The sequence below is a fragment of the Schistocerca cancellata genome, chromosome 1 (assembly GCF_023864275.1).
Source record: "Schistocerca cancellata isolate TAMUIC-IGC-003103 chromosome 1, iqSchCanc2.1, whole genome shotgun sequence".
NCBI lineage: Eukaryota > Metazoa > Arthropoda > Insecta > Orthoptera > Acrididae > Schistocerca > Schistocerca cancellata.
Window position 1 is genome coordinate 823642782 of NC_064626.1, and position 19214 is coordinate 823661995.

The 19214-nt window shown below is 38.4% G+C and overlaps 1 protein-coding gene across 1 annotated transcript in view; it reads left to right on the forward strand.

The window, feature by feature from the left end:
• Nucleotides 1–19214, forward strand: part of LOC126162386 (uncharacterized) — a 113383-nt gene that overhangs the window by 78700 nt on the left and 15469 nt on the right. Inside the window, exons 5-6 of the mRNA XM_049918862.1 lie at nt 14387–14505; nt 15125–15244. Of these exons, the coding sequence (XP_049774819.1) occupies nt 14387–14505; nt 15125–15244 (239 nt within the window). The remainder of the gene's footprint in view (nt 1–14386; nt 14506–15124; nt 15245–19214) is intronic.

Consider the following 19214-nt stretch of genomic DNA (forward strand, 5'->3'; position numbering starts at 1 on the left):
GTTCCATGGATTATTTGTATAATAAATCATAGTGATGTAGAATGAATCATTTTACACTCATATTGCACATTCTCCAATTTACTGAGTGTGTAACTTAACAAGCACTTTTCAACTGGTTTCTTAAATAAATTGGTTTTAGTGGTCTCTTAAACCTCTTTAGGCAATTTATTGTACAATTTTATTCATTTGTAGAAAATGCTGTTATGGTGTTTTATGTTCCTCCTTTCTTTGTAAATGTAAGTTAGTCTAGCATTTGATCCATGTTTATGAACAGAGATGTTTGAGGAGCAATATATCAAGATTACTTCTGGTGTACATAACTGACTGGTACATGTACTCACATGGTGTATTTAAAATTCTCGATGTTTTGAACAAATCATTACAATGAACTCTATTATTATGTCTTGTTATTATGCTTATGGCCCTTTTCTGTAGTTGGGAAACTGTATTTGTATTCTGTACATTTGTTATCCAGAAAAGAATTCCACAGCTAAGAACTGAATGTATATATGAATAGTATGTAACTAAAGGATGCTATCTGCTACCCAGTAATCGCTGGACTCTAGAGCAAAACATGCATATGAAATGTTGTTTACAAGTATTTTCATGTGTGCTCACAGCTTCAACTGATAATCAATATTCGTTTGTTAGAAATATTTTTTGTTAGGCAGTCTATAAAGGTACCATCAACATTTAATTTAATAATGCAATTTTCACTCTTCAATTGAGATTCATGGCATTTGTTTCCTTAACATTCAATGTAATTTTATTGCCTATTTTTTTTCAGAGACTATAATACTGCTGTCATCAGCAAAGAGAATTTTGCCCCTATGACTAATTTTGGGAAAGTCACTGATGTACTGTATATTAGGAACAGTAGGGGTCTTAACACTTGTACACTACCCTGAGGAACTCTGTACTAATGAGTTTTGGTGCCAATTAGTGTTTCACTAGAATTGTAGCATTATTTGATGTTCATGTTGTCTCTGCTCTTTTTACCCTACCTGATAGGTATGATTGGAGCAAGTCACAAACCACAACTTCTTTTTTCCATAATGGTTCTAGCTTATTTAGTAGAAAATTACAGTCAACAGCATCAAAAGCCTTAGAAAGATTTGAGAATATGCCTGCCACTCATCCTTGTCAAGATCACCAAATACCATCTTTGTGAAATGACTGTAGCTGACTCTGTGTATTTACCACTTAGGAACCCACACAGCCACTCACTTAGGAGATTGTTTTCACTTAAATAATTCATTCCCTGTTTTCCATAACCAATTCTGTCATTTTTTACAGAGATGACATAAGGAAAACAAGCTGGTAATTTTTATGTCTTTTACATTACCTTACTTCAGCAGATGTAGTGCATAATTATTTGCAAGTATTAGATTTGTTTTGCAAAATTTATGTTGTAATTTCTTTGCAGTACTTGAAAAAGTCTCATTCACAATGTTTGCTACCTGCTGTGGGTCACTTATTACATTATCCCTTCTCCCTTATCTACATATTATTACACTTTCATTTGTCTCTCCCTATTTCTTGTTTACTGATATTCCAGACAACTTTGCTTTTATCCTCTGTATTGTATATTATTTTGCCATTAAATAACTTCTTTGCAGCAACCACAATCTTGCTATAAACATTTTTGAACCTATGTTAAAGTTTAAGGAATCTGGATCACTACGAATCCTTTTCATGGAACTGCGATGCCTGGGGTTTGGGAAGATTTTCTATTTCTAATTCAATCTCTGCAATCAATGTGCTTGCAGTACTATTGGTGAGGCAGCTGTTAATTGTTGAACCCAGATCAGTTCTCAATAGTATTGTATTAATGAAATGGTTTTTAATAGGGTTTCCAGCTTCACTCTGACCTGTGAGACAAAGTCACAGTCTTAATGTTACTGTTGATTGCCCTGCAGCAATCCAACAGAACAAACAAGTGAGAAATTTCAATATCTGACCACTGGACAGAAAATATACAGTGCAAAATTCTCAGTTTAACCTTGTAACAGCTACTTGCAATGCTCTTAGAAATCACAGCTAACAAAAACTCTCAAAAATACAGTTCAAACATATGTAATGTCAGATGGTCAAAAATATACATCAAAATTGAACACCACTATTTGCAGAAATATGGACTGAAATATGTTCTCCAATATCCATCTAAGATTAGGGTCCTTTTACATTCCATTAAGAGTGATTTTGGTTTGCATAAGGTAGGTGTCTACCGTATTCCTTGCAACTATTGCATGTCATATATTTGCCAGCATTTCAGGACCATAGAGGACAAGCATACAAAGCTTAAATGTCACACATACGTAGAACAGATGAGCAAATATGCTATTGCAGAACACCTGCTGGTCGCCAGTCATCGTATCGAATACAACAACATGGAGGTTCTGGCATATACTTCCAGTTACTGGGATAGTGGTATTAAGGAAGCAATTGAAACAAAATTAGCAAATAACCTTGTAAGTAGATATGGAGGTTTTCGCTAAAATTATGTGTGGGATTCTGCTATCTCCCCTGTTGAAAAACAGAGGGACAGAGTTAATGTACCTCACTCGTTGATAATTAATATATTAATATTCATTATCGATAATGTCTTTGGTTGCATTGTGGCACTAGTGTTTACTGTGTGTGTGTGTGTGTGTTTTATCTTTCTGAAATTGCTCTGCAGATCAAGGTATTAAATTCTCTTGTACAAGCACATTACATATGTGCTGCAGTTTTGCCTTAAAAATGACAGGGAATGCACCTGTCAAAATGGTGGCTGTTGTGAACATTGTCACCTGGCTGCATTTCCGTAAGCTGTTTGAACATTGTATATACCGGGAGAAACCCAGGTCTTAAAATCACAACTGTCAGTCAGCTGTCATCAGAGCAAAGCTATGACTGTGTTATCAAGCATATCATGCACACACATCCTAAAATGACAAAATTCATCCACATATCTTGTAACTGCTGATAATAATTAATGCCTCAGTTCTGGCTGACCCATTTTTTCCCCATAACATTTCATGACCAACTTGTCAGTTTTCTGATTTCAGTGTAGCTCTCCACAGTTGTTGGCCTTTTTGTCATTTAGAGGACTGACTTATTTGTAATCCACAGGAATGCTCACTGGTTCAGACCCTCCACAACTAAATCCAACCAACTAGTCAAACATGTCACTTGACAGAATTACATGTAAAGTGATTTTACATATTGAAAAACCACTTACTGGAATTTTCAAAGTATACTTTATGAGTAGTATGAGTAGTATACTCATAGTATAGTATAGTATATAAAGTATACTTTATGATCCCTTTCTTTCCTTCCCAACTTCTTCAACTCTAGAAGAGAGACAATGTTTAAAAAGGTAGAGATTCTAAATTATTTTATAATTACTTTCATCAATTTGTGAATAAATATGTTACAATTTATTTTAAAGCTTGTACATTTGATTCATTTGAGTATAAAGCCGAATATCTTATTCTTGTTTAAGAGAATTACAATCTGTTATTTTTTTTTATAGCTGAGACTTAAGTCAGGATTCAGTGCCCAAAGATGACAGTGGCCATGTGTACATAAGTTACCCATATATGAAAAAGACATTGTCCAGTACATTAGTATAATTGTAAATGTATTTTAAATGTGTCTGTCTATTGCTTAATATCTCTTCCATCTGATGAGTAATAGTCTAATCATTTCATTGTTGTTATCTGTCGTCAGTAATAAATAATATCAGCAATACAGCTTATATCATACTATTCTTTGGCATATCTGAAATCATTTCCGTGTCCAAGGATTATTCTCCCCCCTATGAAAGTACGGAGCACACTGTATTCTACTTTTCAAGCAGACATGGGTGTCATATTCAAATAAAAAGTTTTTGAAAATCTACAAACACTTATTTTGTCAGTTTACTGCTATCAACACCATTCTTAGTGCATCACAATGGAGAGTGTGGGTTAGATTTCACATGACGAAGTCTTCATAATCCATGCTGATAGCCATATAAAACTGATTTTGCACAAGATTTGGTATGTAGGACATCTACAACTGAGGGGCATGATAATTAATTTAGAGAGATCTGCTTCAGTTGTACTAATATTTATTCAAACCACAATCAGTTTCAGGATTTTAAAATCCCATACATGGAATTTCAAAATACCAAAACTGGTCATGGTTTGAATATATATTAGGACAACTGAAGTGGATATCTTTCAATTAATTACAATGCCTCTCAGCTGCAGATATCCTACATACCAAATCTTGTGCAAAATCAGTTTTATATGGCTATCAGCATGGATTATGAATACTTTGTCATGTGAAGTCTGACGCACACTCTTCAATGTTATGTGTTAAGAATGATGTTGATAGCAGTAAACTGACTTAATTTGAATATGACACCAACATCACTTGAAAAGTAGAATACAGCATGTCGCATATTTTCAGGGGGGGGGGGGGGAGTCACCCTTGTATGTGGAAGTGACTTCAGATATGCCAAAGAATAATATGATATGAACTGTATTACTCATATTATTTATAACTGAGTGATAGATAATGACTATGAAATTGTTAGACTATTACTCATCAGACAGAAGAGATATTAAGCAGCAGACAAACACATTTAAATTACATTTACAATTATACTGTTGAACTGGACGATGGCTTTTTCATAAATGCATAACTCACATACAAATGGCCACTGTTATCTTTGGGGGATTTCAAAATAGCAAAACTGGTCATGGTTTGAATAAAAATTAGTACAACTGAAGCAGATCTCTCTAAATTAATTATGAAAACCCATTTTGTCACAGGCATGTCATTATGTTTGCAACCAGAATGTGTAGTACAGTTCTCCTAATAGCAGTGGTAAGTGATATAAGATAACAGTTCTGTGGATGAATTCTGCTACTGCTATTGTAAAAATGTGTGTCCTGCATTCTTGCCCAATCACTGGTAACAGTTCTCTGCTCAACGGAACTGTGGTACATCACAGTTAAAAGTGGAGGTAAATAACTTGTAAATTCTGCACAGAACCTCACAGATGGACAACTATCTGCTGTATAATGGAATGACAACAATGAAAATTTGTGCCAGACTGGGATTCAAAGCAGATTTCCCACTTAAAGCAATAAGCAGGAAGTCTGGGTAAGAGTCCTAGTCCAACATAAATATTTATCGTCATCAATCCATTACACAGCTGATGGTTGTCCATATTCAGAGCTGCAAACAAATTTCATGTATTTCATAATGGCTGTAATCACATATGTGCATGTCAAAAGGAACCTTGCATCGTACTTTTGGACAACTCAGGCACTGCAATATTGTATACAATCAAACAAGTTCACTCGATTTTCAACATTGGTAATATTGATATGTGTAACCAACCTGGCAGAAGTAAAGCTGTGAGGACCGGGCGTGAGTCGTGCTTCGGTAGCTCAGATGGTAGAGCACTTGCCCGCGAAAGGCAAAGGTCCCGAGTTCGAGTCTCGGTCGGGCACACAGTTTTAATCTGCCAGGAAGTTTCAACCTAAAGAACACTCAGAATTATTTAATGGGGCATGGAATGTGTACGTAAAAGGCAGGTTAAACAGTATAGGAGGAGGAGTGTCCATTGCAACTGACAAAAATATTTTGCCTATTAAGGTTGAAACTGAGTCTGGCTATGAAGAATCTGGATGTGAATAACCAGCTGCATGAACTCAAATCAATCACTGTATGTATTTACTGCAAGCTTGAGTCTGCTGTAACTGTTGAATCATTCAGAAAAAGTCAATGCTCAGTACCATGGAACTACACCGATCATGCAATGTTAGTTGGAGGCTACTTATCTTCTGAGTGCAGAGTGGGAGATCTATGGGTTTATTGCAAGTAGTAAGGAATGACAGCCTTCTTTCTCTGTAAACTGACTTGAGCAACCAGTTTGACATGGCACATACAATGGAAATACATCAAACCTTGTAGTTACATATAGGCATGACCTATCGTGATGTCATCATGGCGAAGATGGTTGCTACATTTAATAAATCAATCAAGAGATCTAAGAACTTTATGCTAAAAATGTAAATGCCAAGTGGCTAGGGCCTCCCGTCGGGTAGACCATTCGCCTGGTGCAAGTCTTTTGAGTTGACACCACTTCGGCCACTTGCGTGTCGATGGGGATGAAATGATGATGATTAGGACAACACAACACCCAGCCCCAGAGCGGAGAAAATCTCTGACCCAGCCGGGAATCAAATCCAGGCTGTTAGCTATCACGTTCTGTCGCGCTGACCACTCAGCTATCACGGGTAGACAGCTTTATGCTGTAAAGGGCAGATTAAGCAGTTATTACAACCCAGACAGCCAATGAATGGACATCATTTAGATCCAATACAAAGGACATAAAGAAATTATGGGCAATGTTTAAACTGACTGTAAATTATGCTCTAGTAAAACTGTGCCAAGAAAGCAGATTAAGGATGGAAAAGACTCATTATGGTCAATGACAAAATTTGGATAATGCTCAGAAAACAAGGACTGTTGCACACTTAGCTCAAAAAAGAATGCAGAAATTTTAACAGGTAAAGGTTGTACCATTATCTCTGAGAGTTAATTATTTCCAGTGCTGGACTCTACATTTTGTCAAGGTGAAAACCTTTATTACAGTTAATTAAATCATTCGTCAAAGGTAGTTCATGAAAACTGAATTCCAGAAGGATGAAACAGATGCTAAAATCTGGATGTTCTCATAATCCACAGTTTGAGTTGCCTGCATTCAGTGCTCAGACGCACAGCTTAATGAGGTTGCAGCAGATGGGCATAGTACTGATTGCATCCAAATATACAACAAACCACACTGACAGGTCAAAAATAATATTTACTTTATCTTTAGAGAGGATTTGACCTATTTCAGGAGATAGATTCCCTACAAATGGTAGGAAGGTCATGTGACTTGAGCCTTTCCTCTTCAGTTTCTTGAGGAGAGACAAGTACCTTTGATTTGCAAAGCCTAGTGGACCTTCCACGGTGGATAGCCATCACCTTCAAAAACATTTTTGAGACGTTCAATTCATTGTCTGTAGATGTCCCAATCAGCAACCATACATGCCTGTTTATATGTGTATTCAGGACACTACATAGAATGGTGACACTGTCCACTCACACATGCCTGCTGCCATGAATGTAATTCTTATGATCTAAGGAACGATGAAATTTCTCCTTGCTGTGGGCTATGTTAAAAAAGTGTTATTCACATACCTCCGAAAGATAATAGGCATAGAGCTTGCAGAATCAAATGCCTTCTCCTCGAAATATTCCATAAAAGAGTTTGCCACTGGGGGAGTCAAGGGGCTTTCCATGACAATCTTGTCAATTTGTTCATAAAATTCGTTATTAAATAAAAAGTGAGTTGAAGAGAGCATATGGTGAATCAGTGTTATAATTTGTTTGCTAAAATGTTTTGCAATCAAGGATGAGGACTCTGTGGGTAAATACAAGTTATATAAATTAATACTATCTTTTGCATCTGTAATGAAAATATTATTAATATCATATGTGTAGTCCATTATTTTAAGGCATCTCCAGGGGCCACTGTAATAAAGCAGTTTTTCTTACAATTTAGTATTTCAAGATCATCAACAATTTTAATGCTTTAACTTACTACTATAAAAGTGTTCAATTATTATCATTACTCATGACTTTGTTTATTATGCAATTCTTAACATTCCTTAAAGCATTTATTGGTGATTATGTCAACAGTTGCATTAATAAATGCTTTAAGGAATTCAAATAAAGCTGCTGTTCCCTGTCAACAAAATGCTGAAACTGAAAAATTCTTAACATTCTTGTTCACATATATGTTAGACTATTGCCACAGAACTTTCACTGACACTAAATACTTTGCTGTTTGTAGGTCTACTGACATCTCATCATTTCTTGTACTTTGTTTTGGTGTCATGGGATGCACTCATCTTTTGTTTTCATGGCCGTGGGATCATCTGCTATTGCTCTGTGTTTGCATTTATATTTGTTGGCACACACACATGTGAATTGCTGGTGCCACATTTCCATGCTCTTTTATGTTCTGTGTACCTTATTTCAAATGTCTGACCTAAGTCTAGGGCATCAAAACTGTTACACAGGAATTGGTAGATACCAGATTTTTTAATAAATGTGTCACCTTCTTTTTGTGTAGTGAGTTTATATCTGTGTGTAGCTATTCTATCTTAGTTTCTGATTCAACTACCAAGCAAAGGATGTCATCCATGTACCTCTACCTCTGCCAGTATAGTACATTGTATTTTGCTGCTACTGTTTTCTGGTGTATTCTTTCTTCTGTTTTGTTCATAAAAATATCTGCTAACTTTCCCAAAATGTGGATCCCATTGGCAATTCTTCTTGTGGTAAGTAAATTCCTTCTTGAATTCAAAGTAGTGTTGGTTACCTCTACCATGTTTTTCTGTGGAAGTTGATTGTAAGTGTCTAAGTCTTGTTCTGTTATCTTGATTATTTCCTTGACTGGGATTGTGAAGTACATTTTTTATTCATCAAATGAGGCAACACAGTTGTATCTGGAATATACAGGCCTTTTATGTTGTTTATTAGTTTCTCTGTATTTTTCATTGTTCTGTCAGTTTGCGTTCTTTACTGCTGCTGAGCACATTTAACAAATGTCTGGTGAGGTTGTATGTGGGTGGTTTTCTGCAATTTATGGCTGTTCTCATGGGAGTGTTTACTTTGCGAATTTTTTGTTGCCCCTAAAGTTTTGGAGCATTGGGTTTCATAAGTGTCATACAAGCCTTTTGTCTGTCATCAAATGTGTGTTCTGTAATCCTTAGTACATTTTTCATTTTTTGCGTGGAACATACAGGAAGAAGAATGTTAAGAAAGATGTAAGACATCAAAAAATGAAGCAGTGAGTTGTGTCAACAATTTAACACTGTTTATAGTATTAAGTCAAAGCATGAGAACTATTCATGATCCTACTAAACACAATTGTAAAAATAAACATATGGCAACAGTGACTATTGAAGATGCTTTAAAATAAAGTGAAATATGTTTGGTCTTAATAATACATTTATTACACACACAAAAGATGATGTTAACCTACATAACTCCGACTGTGTAAAAGAGACCTTACATCAAAGAAGACAACTGTACTTCGGTAATGATGCAAGATGAGAATTAACCTGTAAATCTGAACTGCTGAGCCTCAAAGTTTTCAGTCTGCTGATAAAATCAGCTCAATTCCAGATGTGGTAATGACTCATTCCAACAGGTCATCTCAGGAATGAGGCTAAATGCTTAGCCATATGATAAGGAGAAGACCCAGCATTATTTCTATAGATAGCAGAAGTACATCCTCTTTGTGGACCTTAGGAAGCACACCTTGCGTTTTAATCTGCTCACAACTTCTTTATGTAAGAAGGATGCATTCAAGAGCTGAGCCATCTTGCAGGCCAATGAGTTCAAAAGGTTCTTATTTATCTGGTGGTATGTGGTAATGTCCAACTAACTGCACAGCTTGTAATTCTAGACCTCAAATGAGTGGAATTTCTTTTATAACCGTGGAAAGCAACCGTGTCTGTGTCCTCATATAGTCTTTGTAGTGACACCCTCCCTGCACTGGAGAAGTTTCTTCCTTGTGGGCCAGAACTGACAATCTCCCAAGTTTCCTCCCTTATTTCATCCAAAGAATCACTGGAAAGGGGCTACACAGCTTTTTCTATGACACTGATGAGAAATGGTGTGAGGCCTGTTCTTCGAAGGATTAACATTTGTGCCCACTTCAACAGCTGTGCTCTTGTTCGTCGGGAATTTTTCTTCTAAAATAGATCACATTTTCCATAAACATAAAATTATGGTCATTTTTTCTGTTATCACCAGAGATAGCCACACTTGTTAGATCTGTGAAGGATGACTTGATTCTACAAAAGGCAGAAATGTAAAAGGTTCCCTGTCAGTAAGATTTGTTATGCAGCAGACATACTTTATGCACAGTTCAAGAATGTCACTAGTAGCATCAGTGCTACAATATCATAAATCTACTGTGGCTGAGCACGGTATGCATGCAAGCCATCCAGTGGACTACGAAAATATCTCTGTTTCACAATGCAGGGATTCAGTTTTCGGGAAACCGGCTGAAATATGTTAGACAGATGATTTAATTAATTGTGACAATGGTTTTAACCTTCACAAAATATGTAATCTGGCATGGGCAATAACTCCCATAGACAACAGTACTATACTCATGTCGACCAGAATTCTGAAACAATATCCTTGGCATGGGGGTCAGAAACAATATCCTTGGCCTAGAGGTCATGGTACCATACATTTCTACAGCCTATAAGGCTTTTCTTCCACAATGACTTGCTGTAATGTCATATGTACTTGCCTGTCCTGGTGCTGTATAAAACTGTCAGTTTTCAGGACCACTTCAAATAGAACAAGAGTTTTACAGCTGGTTATCACTCATGAATTTGTAAGTTCAGGATGGTTAAAATATGACAACTAATACTGCAAGACTGGATAACATACAGGCAAGTTGTGGGATTTCCAATGATGATGATGACGATGATGATGAAGTTATTTCTGGGGAAAAATCAAACAGTAGGCAAAAAAATAAAGGATAAAACTTTAGGTAGAAAAGGGGGTTAAGTCTCAGTTCTTCAGATTGCTTAATGCTGCATTAAAGAGTTTTTTAAATTATGTGCCACAGTAGTGGATGACGAAACACACAAACTTTTAGTACTGACAGTTTGCAAGCCACCAGCAGGAAGTGTATTATGCTGCATAAAGAGGGTATAAACAATAGGAAATTCCTAGTAGATTAAAACTGAGCGCCACACCAGGAATCAAACTTAGGACCTATAACTTTTGCAGGCATGTGGTATACTAACTTAGCTATCCCAGCATGGCTCACGACCTGCCCTGACAGCTTTATGTCTGTGACATTTGAAAGATAGGAGACGAGGTACTACTGGAAGTAAACCTGTGAGTGCAGGCTGTGAGCCATACTCTGACAGATCAATCCGTAGAGCATTTGCCCATGAAGACAAAGTATCAGGTTCAAGCCATGGCTGGCCACTGTGGCCGAGCGGTTCTAGGCGCTTCAGTCAGGAACTGCGCAACGGCTACGGCCGCAAGTTCGAATCCAGCCTATGGCATGGATGTGTGTGCTGTCCTTAGGTTAGTTAGGTTTACGTAGTTCTAAGTTCTAGGGGACTGATGACCTCAGATGTTAAATCCCATAGTACTCAGAGCCATTTTTTTTCAAGCCATGAGTCAGCACACAGTTTTTTGGCAAGAAGTTACAGTTCAGTGCACAACCAGCTGCCAGGCAGAAACTGGTGAAATTTTCTGTTAGAGAATAATTAGACTTATGGATGACCAGATTGGATTATTTTCCACAGAAAATTTCCTAAAAGTAAGCACATAGTGAAACAGCAAGTGACAATTTCTTTTTAGTCCCTAGAATCCCCAAAGTTTCAAAAGTACTTTCACAGAAACATTAGCAATGACTGTCACATTGTTTAGAGAGAAATTATGGGAACATTGGCAGTGGAAAATTATACAGTAGACTGTGTTGACAGGAAGTTTAACCACTTCTTAGATGTTTTTCTGCAGTGTTTTAAGTCTTTCTTTCCCATAAAAATAAAAAAAGGAAAAATTCAACAGAAGCAAGGAGCAAGGATAATGTGTGGTTAAGTTTTGGGATTAAAATATCTTGTGCTAAGAAGAGGGAGGTCTATGTAATTCAGAGAAGAATCAGTAGTCAAGATTTGAAACTCCATTACTACCAGTACTACAATACTGTAAACTACTCCAGTATGTCATTAAAAATGAAAACTTATGTATTATGCTCAAAAAATTAAATGTTCAAAGTATAAGGCAAATGATTTATATATATACTGTGAACAGACTCATTCTACATCATTTCAACAAAACGAAACCTTCAAATGACCTATGGAACATGTAACTAATTACCTAACTATTATAAAATTATCAAACAAGAAACACTGAATATAGTGATCAAATGAAACTGAGCAACCCCCACCCCCCACCCATTCCAGAAAGCAGTTCTGGCAGAAATTATGATGATTTCAAATCACTGGCAACTGAACTCATTGATTATTTCCTCACAGTGGCAGTAAACATGGTGCCCAGTAATAAAGAACCAAATATAAAAGCAGTACATTTACTTTCACAGACACTCCATGCACCACCACCAGACAGTAATAAAAATTCAACCCCTAAGGAGATTGCCCAATTTAAGAGGTCACTAAGAAGTAATAATTCTGCTGGTTATGATGCTGTTTCTAACAAACTATTAAAATCTTGACCTGCCAATATAATTCCTGTTAAGCTATCTTTGTAATCAATCAATGACTATTGGCATATTTCCTTACAGACTTAAATACACTGTAGTAAAATTCATCTGCGAACCTTGAGATAAGCAAACCATCTCTCATGACAGACTTATTTCACTGCTTCCAATTGCTTCAAAAATGTTTCAGAAAATGGCCTGTGATAATACTGACTCATTTAGATGAGCAGAACTTATCAACTGCATCTCAGTTCGGCTTCTGAAAAGTATTCTCCACAGAGAAAGCAATAAAAGACCTCACAAATGCAGTCCTGGGAGAGCTACACAAGAAAAATGATCCTGCTGGTACATTCTGTAACCTTGCCAAAGTCTTCCTCTTATGTCCATAACAGAAAGTAGTCAGTCTCATTTACAAACTGTATCTCAGGTATGACACAAACCTCCGAAAGATGTAACACAACATGTGGAGTGCGACAAGGATTGGTACTGGGCCCACTCTTGCTTCTAACCAACATAAATTATCTTCTGATTACTTTACAGAATGATTCAAAAGCTGTAATATTTACTGATGATACAAGCATACTAGTCGTGGGTCCAAACTCAGCCTCAGCACACACAGTCCAGATGATAGCTGAAGACATCTGCAGGTGGTTCACAGTTATCAGTTTAAGTCTTCATCTCAAAATGACACATTATGTGATTTCGAATGAGTAATATTGACCTATTAACACCACCAGAAGTAGATATTAATGCAAATACATTACATGAAACATGCAGCATAAAACTCATTGGAGTCCAGTTGGATAATGATTTAAAATCGAGTCAGCACATAGATGAACTAATCAACAAGCTAAGTTCATTGTGTCCTGCCCTTAGAAGTGTCTATCACTCTGTTGACATAAAGACAAGAGTATTTGCTTGTTTTGCATACATTTGCTCTCTCTCATATTATGGAATTATCATCATCAGGGGCAGTGCAACTAAAGTAAATGAAGCATTCATCCAGCAGAAGTGAAAATATTGTGTAAATTAAATAACCATACATACAGCAGAAGCTTTTTGAAGGATCTCTGAATTCTTACACATACTTCCAATATACTTATGTTAAAACAGTGTTCACTGATGTTAACAAAAATCAGTTTTGGATAAACTGTGATTTGCACACTCACAATATAATACACAAAAATGAGTTTCATATACACGTTGGCTTCTTGGTTATGGTACAGATTGGAGTTATTTACTCTGGTGAGATGATATCCAACAAGCTTCCACCTCAAATAAATCAGTCCGCAGCTTGTGGTCTAGTGGCTAATGTTACTACGTCTGGATCACGGGGTCCCGGGTTCGATTCCCAGGCGGGTCAGGGATTATCTCTGCCGGGGACTGAGCGTTTATGTTGTCCTCATCACTTCATCACCATTTTGGAAGTGGTGAGATTGGAACTGAAAAGATTTGGAACTTCTACGGGCACTGATGACTTTGGTGTTGAGTGTCCCAAAAACCAACATCATCATCAGCAAATAATGCAAGAAATTGGCAATTGCTACCAAATCAAAAGAAAATTTCAGTGAAGAAGTTGATTTTTGAGTGTTAGATCTAGAAGTAAAATTCCACTAAGCATGTGAGAACTTTGATCTGCAGCCACAACTACTGCTCTAAATGCCCACCTGTGTGATGGGTGCAAACTTAATTGAATTTGAAAGATGGTGACATATCTTAAAGATACACAATGCTTCCAAACTGACTGTTTTTTTTTTTTTATTTTAACTGATAAAACCACAACAGCTGCCAGAAATTGGTTTATTCCTCACTCCATCGCAACAAGTTTCATGACCATGAAACTAGTTGTGACTGAGTGATTAATGGATCAATTTCTGGCAGCTGTTGAGTTTTATTAGTTTAAATGGATTATTGCAGTTGTGGTTGCCCCACATTCCAAGTGATGTGATTGAGTTTCATAACTCTGCTTTTGTGTGTGTGTGTGTGTGTGTGTGTGTGTGTGTGTGTGTGTGTTGTCCATTTATACTCTTCTGGCAATAATGACATGCTGTTGCTGCTGTTTTTAAGATAAGTTTAATACCTTCTCAGGTTGCTTGCAACAGGCATCAGCTATGTGGGACTAATAGGAATCAATAAACAAATAAGAAGTGTGTCCATTCATGAAGATTTCATTACTTCCAGAAATCAACAACTCAAAAATAATATTGGTAAGTAAATGTTACTAGAATGATAAGAAGTAATTTATAGGGCAGAAAATTGACAAACAAGTCAGAATTATTTTACCTCCAGACACAATACACAGAGTAAGTGTCTGTAGCACTCAAGGATTTTTCACTAATATTAAATGTTGTTGCACCTAAGGAATACTTTGCCAATGAAAAGGTCGTTTATAAGCATCTGAATAAATTACTTGGATATGTAACACTGTATCAACACTGATTTAATGCAAGTGAATTAAGGTTATGATTTTGTTTCTAAAATACAAGTAATGGCTTACCACCTTTAAAATTTGCAAATATTTGAGGAGAAACATGGGCCAAGATTTTTCAGCTACAGTGGCATGACTGCATATACTTCAGCAGTTTTTGGGCTTGTATCAAAAACATTTCTTAGATATGAAACATAAAAAGTCTATGCCATCCACCAAAAGAACTTTAAGAGTCACGGCTGTGTTTCTTATCAAGATTTATTATACTACAGTAATGACCTATATTTCATTTCAATTGCAACAAAACCTCAGTTATTCAGGCTAATATGAAAACTCTGTATTTATGCCAATACTGTACTGCAGTTGCTACTATTATTGTCACAAAATTTGTTTTACAGGTTTACTGAAACTCTCAACAGGCAAGGCACAAATGAAAGAGTGCATCTTACCCATAAGTGATCTAAGAACTGATGTCAATTCAAGCATTTGTGGGACCTTTCTTACAAGCTATAATTATGGTAAATTTAATTTGTTTGTTTATTTACTTATGATACAATGCTACTTACTATATATCTGAAACTGCTTGTAACGCGAGAGGCCTGTGCATCTGATCAGCTTCACGTTTCTTCATAGGGTTCCCTTGTGCAGCATTAAAACCTTGATGTTTTGCCTCTCAGCTTTCTTTGCTGTGGTTGCGGTCTTCTCACGTAATTGTCCTCTTGGTACCATTTTTGATGTTTCTTATCATCTGGTGCTGGCAGCAGAGTTAACAGCATGAAGATGGCCAGCAAGGTTGAACAGTCAGCATACTTGGTGCAGTGTCATATTGAGGAGCAAATTAATGCACAAGCTGCTGGGCAGTCAGTAAGTTGGCAGCATCCATAGTTATCTCAATGGTAGCAGAGGTTTTCTGCACGAGATTTTCAACCCAGTTCATGACACAGTGAAACAACAATTTTAGTGTCAAGACTGGTGGTCTAGCAATACTGCATGTGACTGGAAACAGAGGTTAAGGATCACATCCTTGGCAGACCATGAAATTTTCATTCTGCCTTTAATCTAGCCTTCACCTCTCAGGTATCTGAAGAGTCAGCAGGAACACCACATGGTTCATTTTCATGTGAAACCCCAGATCCTCTTTATCTGTTTGGAAAATTGGGTAGGTTAGGGACACACAATTCACCAAAGTGAATGACATGCACCAGGTCATTGAGCCATGTCGAAGAAAGAAATTTTCACTTGTAGCAGGGGTATCAGGCTGGTGGTGTCACCACTTGGCTCAATAGCAACAGAAGAATGGCTGGACATTGTGTTAATATGGTTGTTAGCTTCAGCATGGCCACTGTCACTGCTTTCTGTGATGCTAATGGTGCTCTGTGAACTGTGAACTGGAAAGCATTATGACTTCTAGGTTGGTGGGATGTCTGGCTGCAGATCAGATGTAAGCTTCATGTGAGCTTCCCGAAGTGTGTTTTTCGCAGCTTCTGTCTCTGTGGCAGTTGGCAATGACAACTTCTTGACACTTACATAAACCCACCAGTGTCCAAAATATACACAACATTTTTGTGTCTTAGATCAGGCAGGAAATATCCTTAATGTACAGCCATTGCAGATACTTTTGTGGATACATGAGCACAATTTCAGTAATGTTTATGGAATACTGAACTACATATATTGATCTGTAATTATTTAAGTGTTTAAACACTTATTAACAATACTTGTCAAGAATGTATGATTACATTGCTCTTACACTTTCAAACAGCAATAAAAAGTGCATTCAGTTTTCATTAAAAATATATCCATCAATTACATTAAACAGAGACAGAGAAAACATGTTAATACACTGATCATTCACGTATCCATCATGTTATGTAGATCTCATCATGAGGGAGAAACTTCAAGGATATTGAAAGCATCAGAAGTAACAGATGTTAGAAGCTAATTTGGCACCTTGCATTTATAATTAAGTATTGTTAAACTGCTCTATAATATTTTTACATATGCAAACTAAATTTAACATTAAAATTAACAAGCAGTACACTACACCAAGAAAGCTGCTTTTTCTTTGATTATCATACATGAACTACTGACTTTTTACTTCCTACTGTCAGGTTAATATTTAACTGACAATAGAGACATTCATCAAAGAATAACAGATAACTATATGCCATACCTAAGAAGATAGGTCTGTGCAGAGTGAACATAATTACTTCTTATCCAGCCAACAACAATCTTCAGTACTTGAAGCTAAATGATCATATAAATTTGATAGCCTAATAAGGCATATTTTTAAATTTGTAAGCATTCCTAATTTCTTATGACTCTGTAGGCTTTCCCAGCATAATACGTCTTGGAAGTCTCTTTGAGTTTACTGCCGGATATTAAAATCAACTTGATCCAATATTTTGTCAATCCGACTACTTGCCATCTCAAGGAGAATGCTGCTTCTGCTGCTGAGTCCTGCTGAGAACTGATGCCAAGGCTGCACATCAACATCCTATATAGGCCTCCATACTACACTCCTGGAAATGGAAAAAAGAACACAATGACACCGGTGTGTCAGACCCACCATACTTGCTCCGGACACTGCGAGAGGGCTGTACAAGCAATGATCACAAGCACGGCACAGCGGACACACCAGGAACCGCGGTGTTGGCCGTCGAATGGCGCTAGCTGCGCAGCATTTGTGCACCGCCGCCGTCAGTGTCAGCCAGTTTGCCGTGGCATACGGAGCTCCATCGCAGTCTTTAACACTGGTAGCATGCCGCGACACCGTGGACGTGAACCGTATGTGCAGTTGACGGACTTTGAGCGAGGGCGTATAGTGGGCATGCGGGAGGCCGGGTAGACGTACCGCCGAATTGCTCAACACGTGGGGCGTGAGGTCTCCACAGTACATCGATGTTGTCGCCAGTGGTCGGCGGAAGGTGCACGTGCCCGTCGACCTGGGACCGGACCGCAGCGACGCATGGATGCACGCCAAGACCGTAGGACCCTACGCAGTGCCGTAGGGGACCGCACCGCCACTTCCCAGCAAATTAGGGACACTGTTGCTCCTGGGGTATCGGCGAGGACCATTCGCAACCGTCTCCATGAAGCTGGGCTACGGTCCCGCACACCGTTAGGCCGTCTTCCGCTCACGCCCCAACATCGTGCAGCCCGCCTCCAGCGGTGTCGCGACAGGCGTGAATGGAGGGACGAATGGAGACGTGTCGTCTTCAGCGATGAGAGTCGCTTCTGCCTTGGTGCCAATGATGGTCGTATGCGTGTTTGGCGCCGTGCAGGTGAGCGCCACAATCAGGACTGCATACGACTGAAGCACACAGGGCCAACACCCGGCATCATGGTGTGGGGAGCGATCTCCTACACTGGCCGTACACCACTGGTGATCGTCGAGGGGATACTGAATAGTGCACGGTACATCCAAACCGTCATCGAACCCATCATTCTACCATTCCTAGACCGGCAAGGGAACTTGCTGTTCCAACAGGACAATGCACGTCCGCATGTATCCCGTGCCACCCAACGTGCTCTAGAAGGTGTAAGTCAACTACCCTGGCCAGCAAGATCTCCGGATCTGTCCCCCATTGAGCATGTTTGGGACTGGATGAAGCGTCGTCTCACGCGGTCTGCACGTCCAGCACGAACGCTGGTCCAACTGAGGCGCCAGGTGGAAATGGCATGGCAAGCCGTTCCACAGGACTACATCCAGCATCTCTACGATCGTCTCCATGGGAGAATAGCAGCCTGCATTGCTGCGAAAGGTGGATATACACTGTACTAGTGCCGACATTGTGCATGCTCTGTTGCCTGTGTCCATGTGCCTGTGGTTCTGTCAGTGTGATCATGTGATGTATCTGACCCCAGGAATGTGTCAATAAAGTTTCCCCTTCCTGGGACAATGAATTCACGGTGTTCTTATTTCAATTTCCAGGAGTGTATATACGGTGCATGTGGCACCCATCACAGTTGCTGCCCTCCAAGACTGGCCAGGTGGCACAGCCCTTACTAGAACACTGGGAGGCAACAATATATTGCACTCCGAGATGATTTTTGAACACTTGGACTGGCCACACCGAAGAATGCTGTATTTTGCTGCATGATAGTACAAGGTTCCACGTCCTGCTAAGAGGAAACCCACTGTCTCTATTAACCACATTATCCGCCAACCTAATTTGCGGAAACTGTGAAAGTTGCCAACACTTCTAGTTTTTGGAACAGTCTTTATAAAGAGGTAATTGAAATTAGGTTGGCAGACAATTTGATTAATAAAGACAATGGGTTTCCTCTTAATGGGATGTGGAATCCTGTACTATCATGCATCAAAACAGAATGTTCTTCAGTGCAGATGTCATAGTGTTCGAAAATCATCTCTGAGTGGGATATATTGTTGCTGCCGGTGTTCTAGTAAGAGTGGCACCACCTGCCCAGTCTTGGAGGGCAGTAACTCTGATGGGTGGCACATGAACTGTGTACGGTATGGAGGCC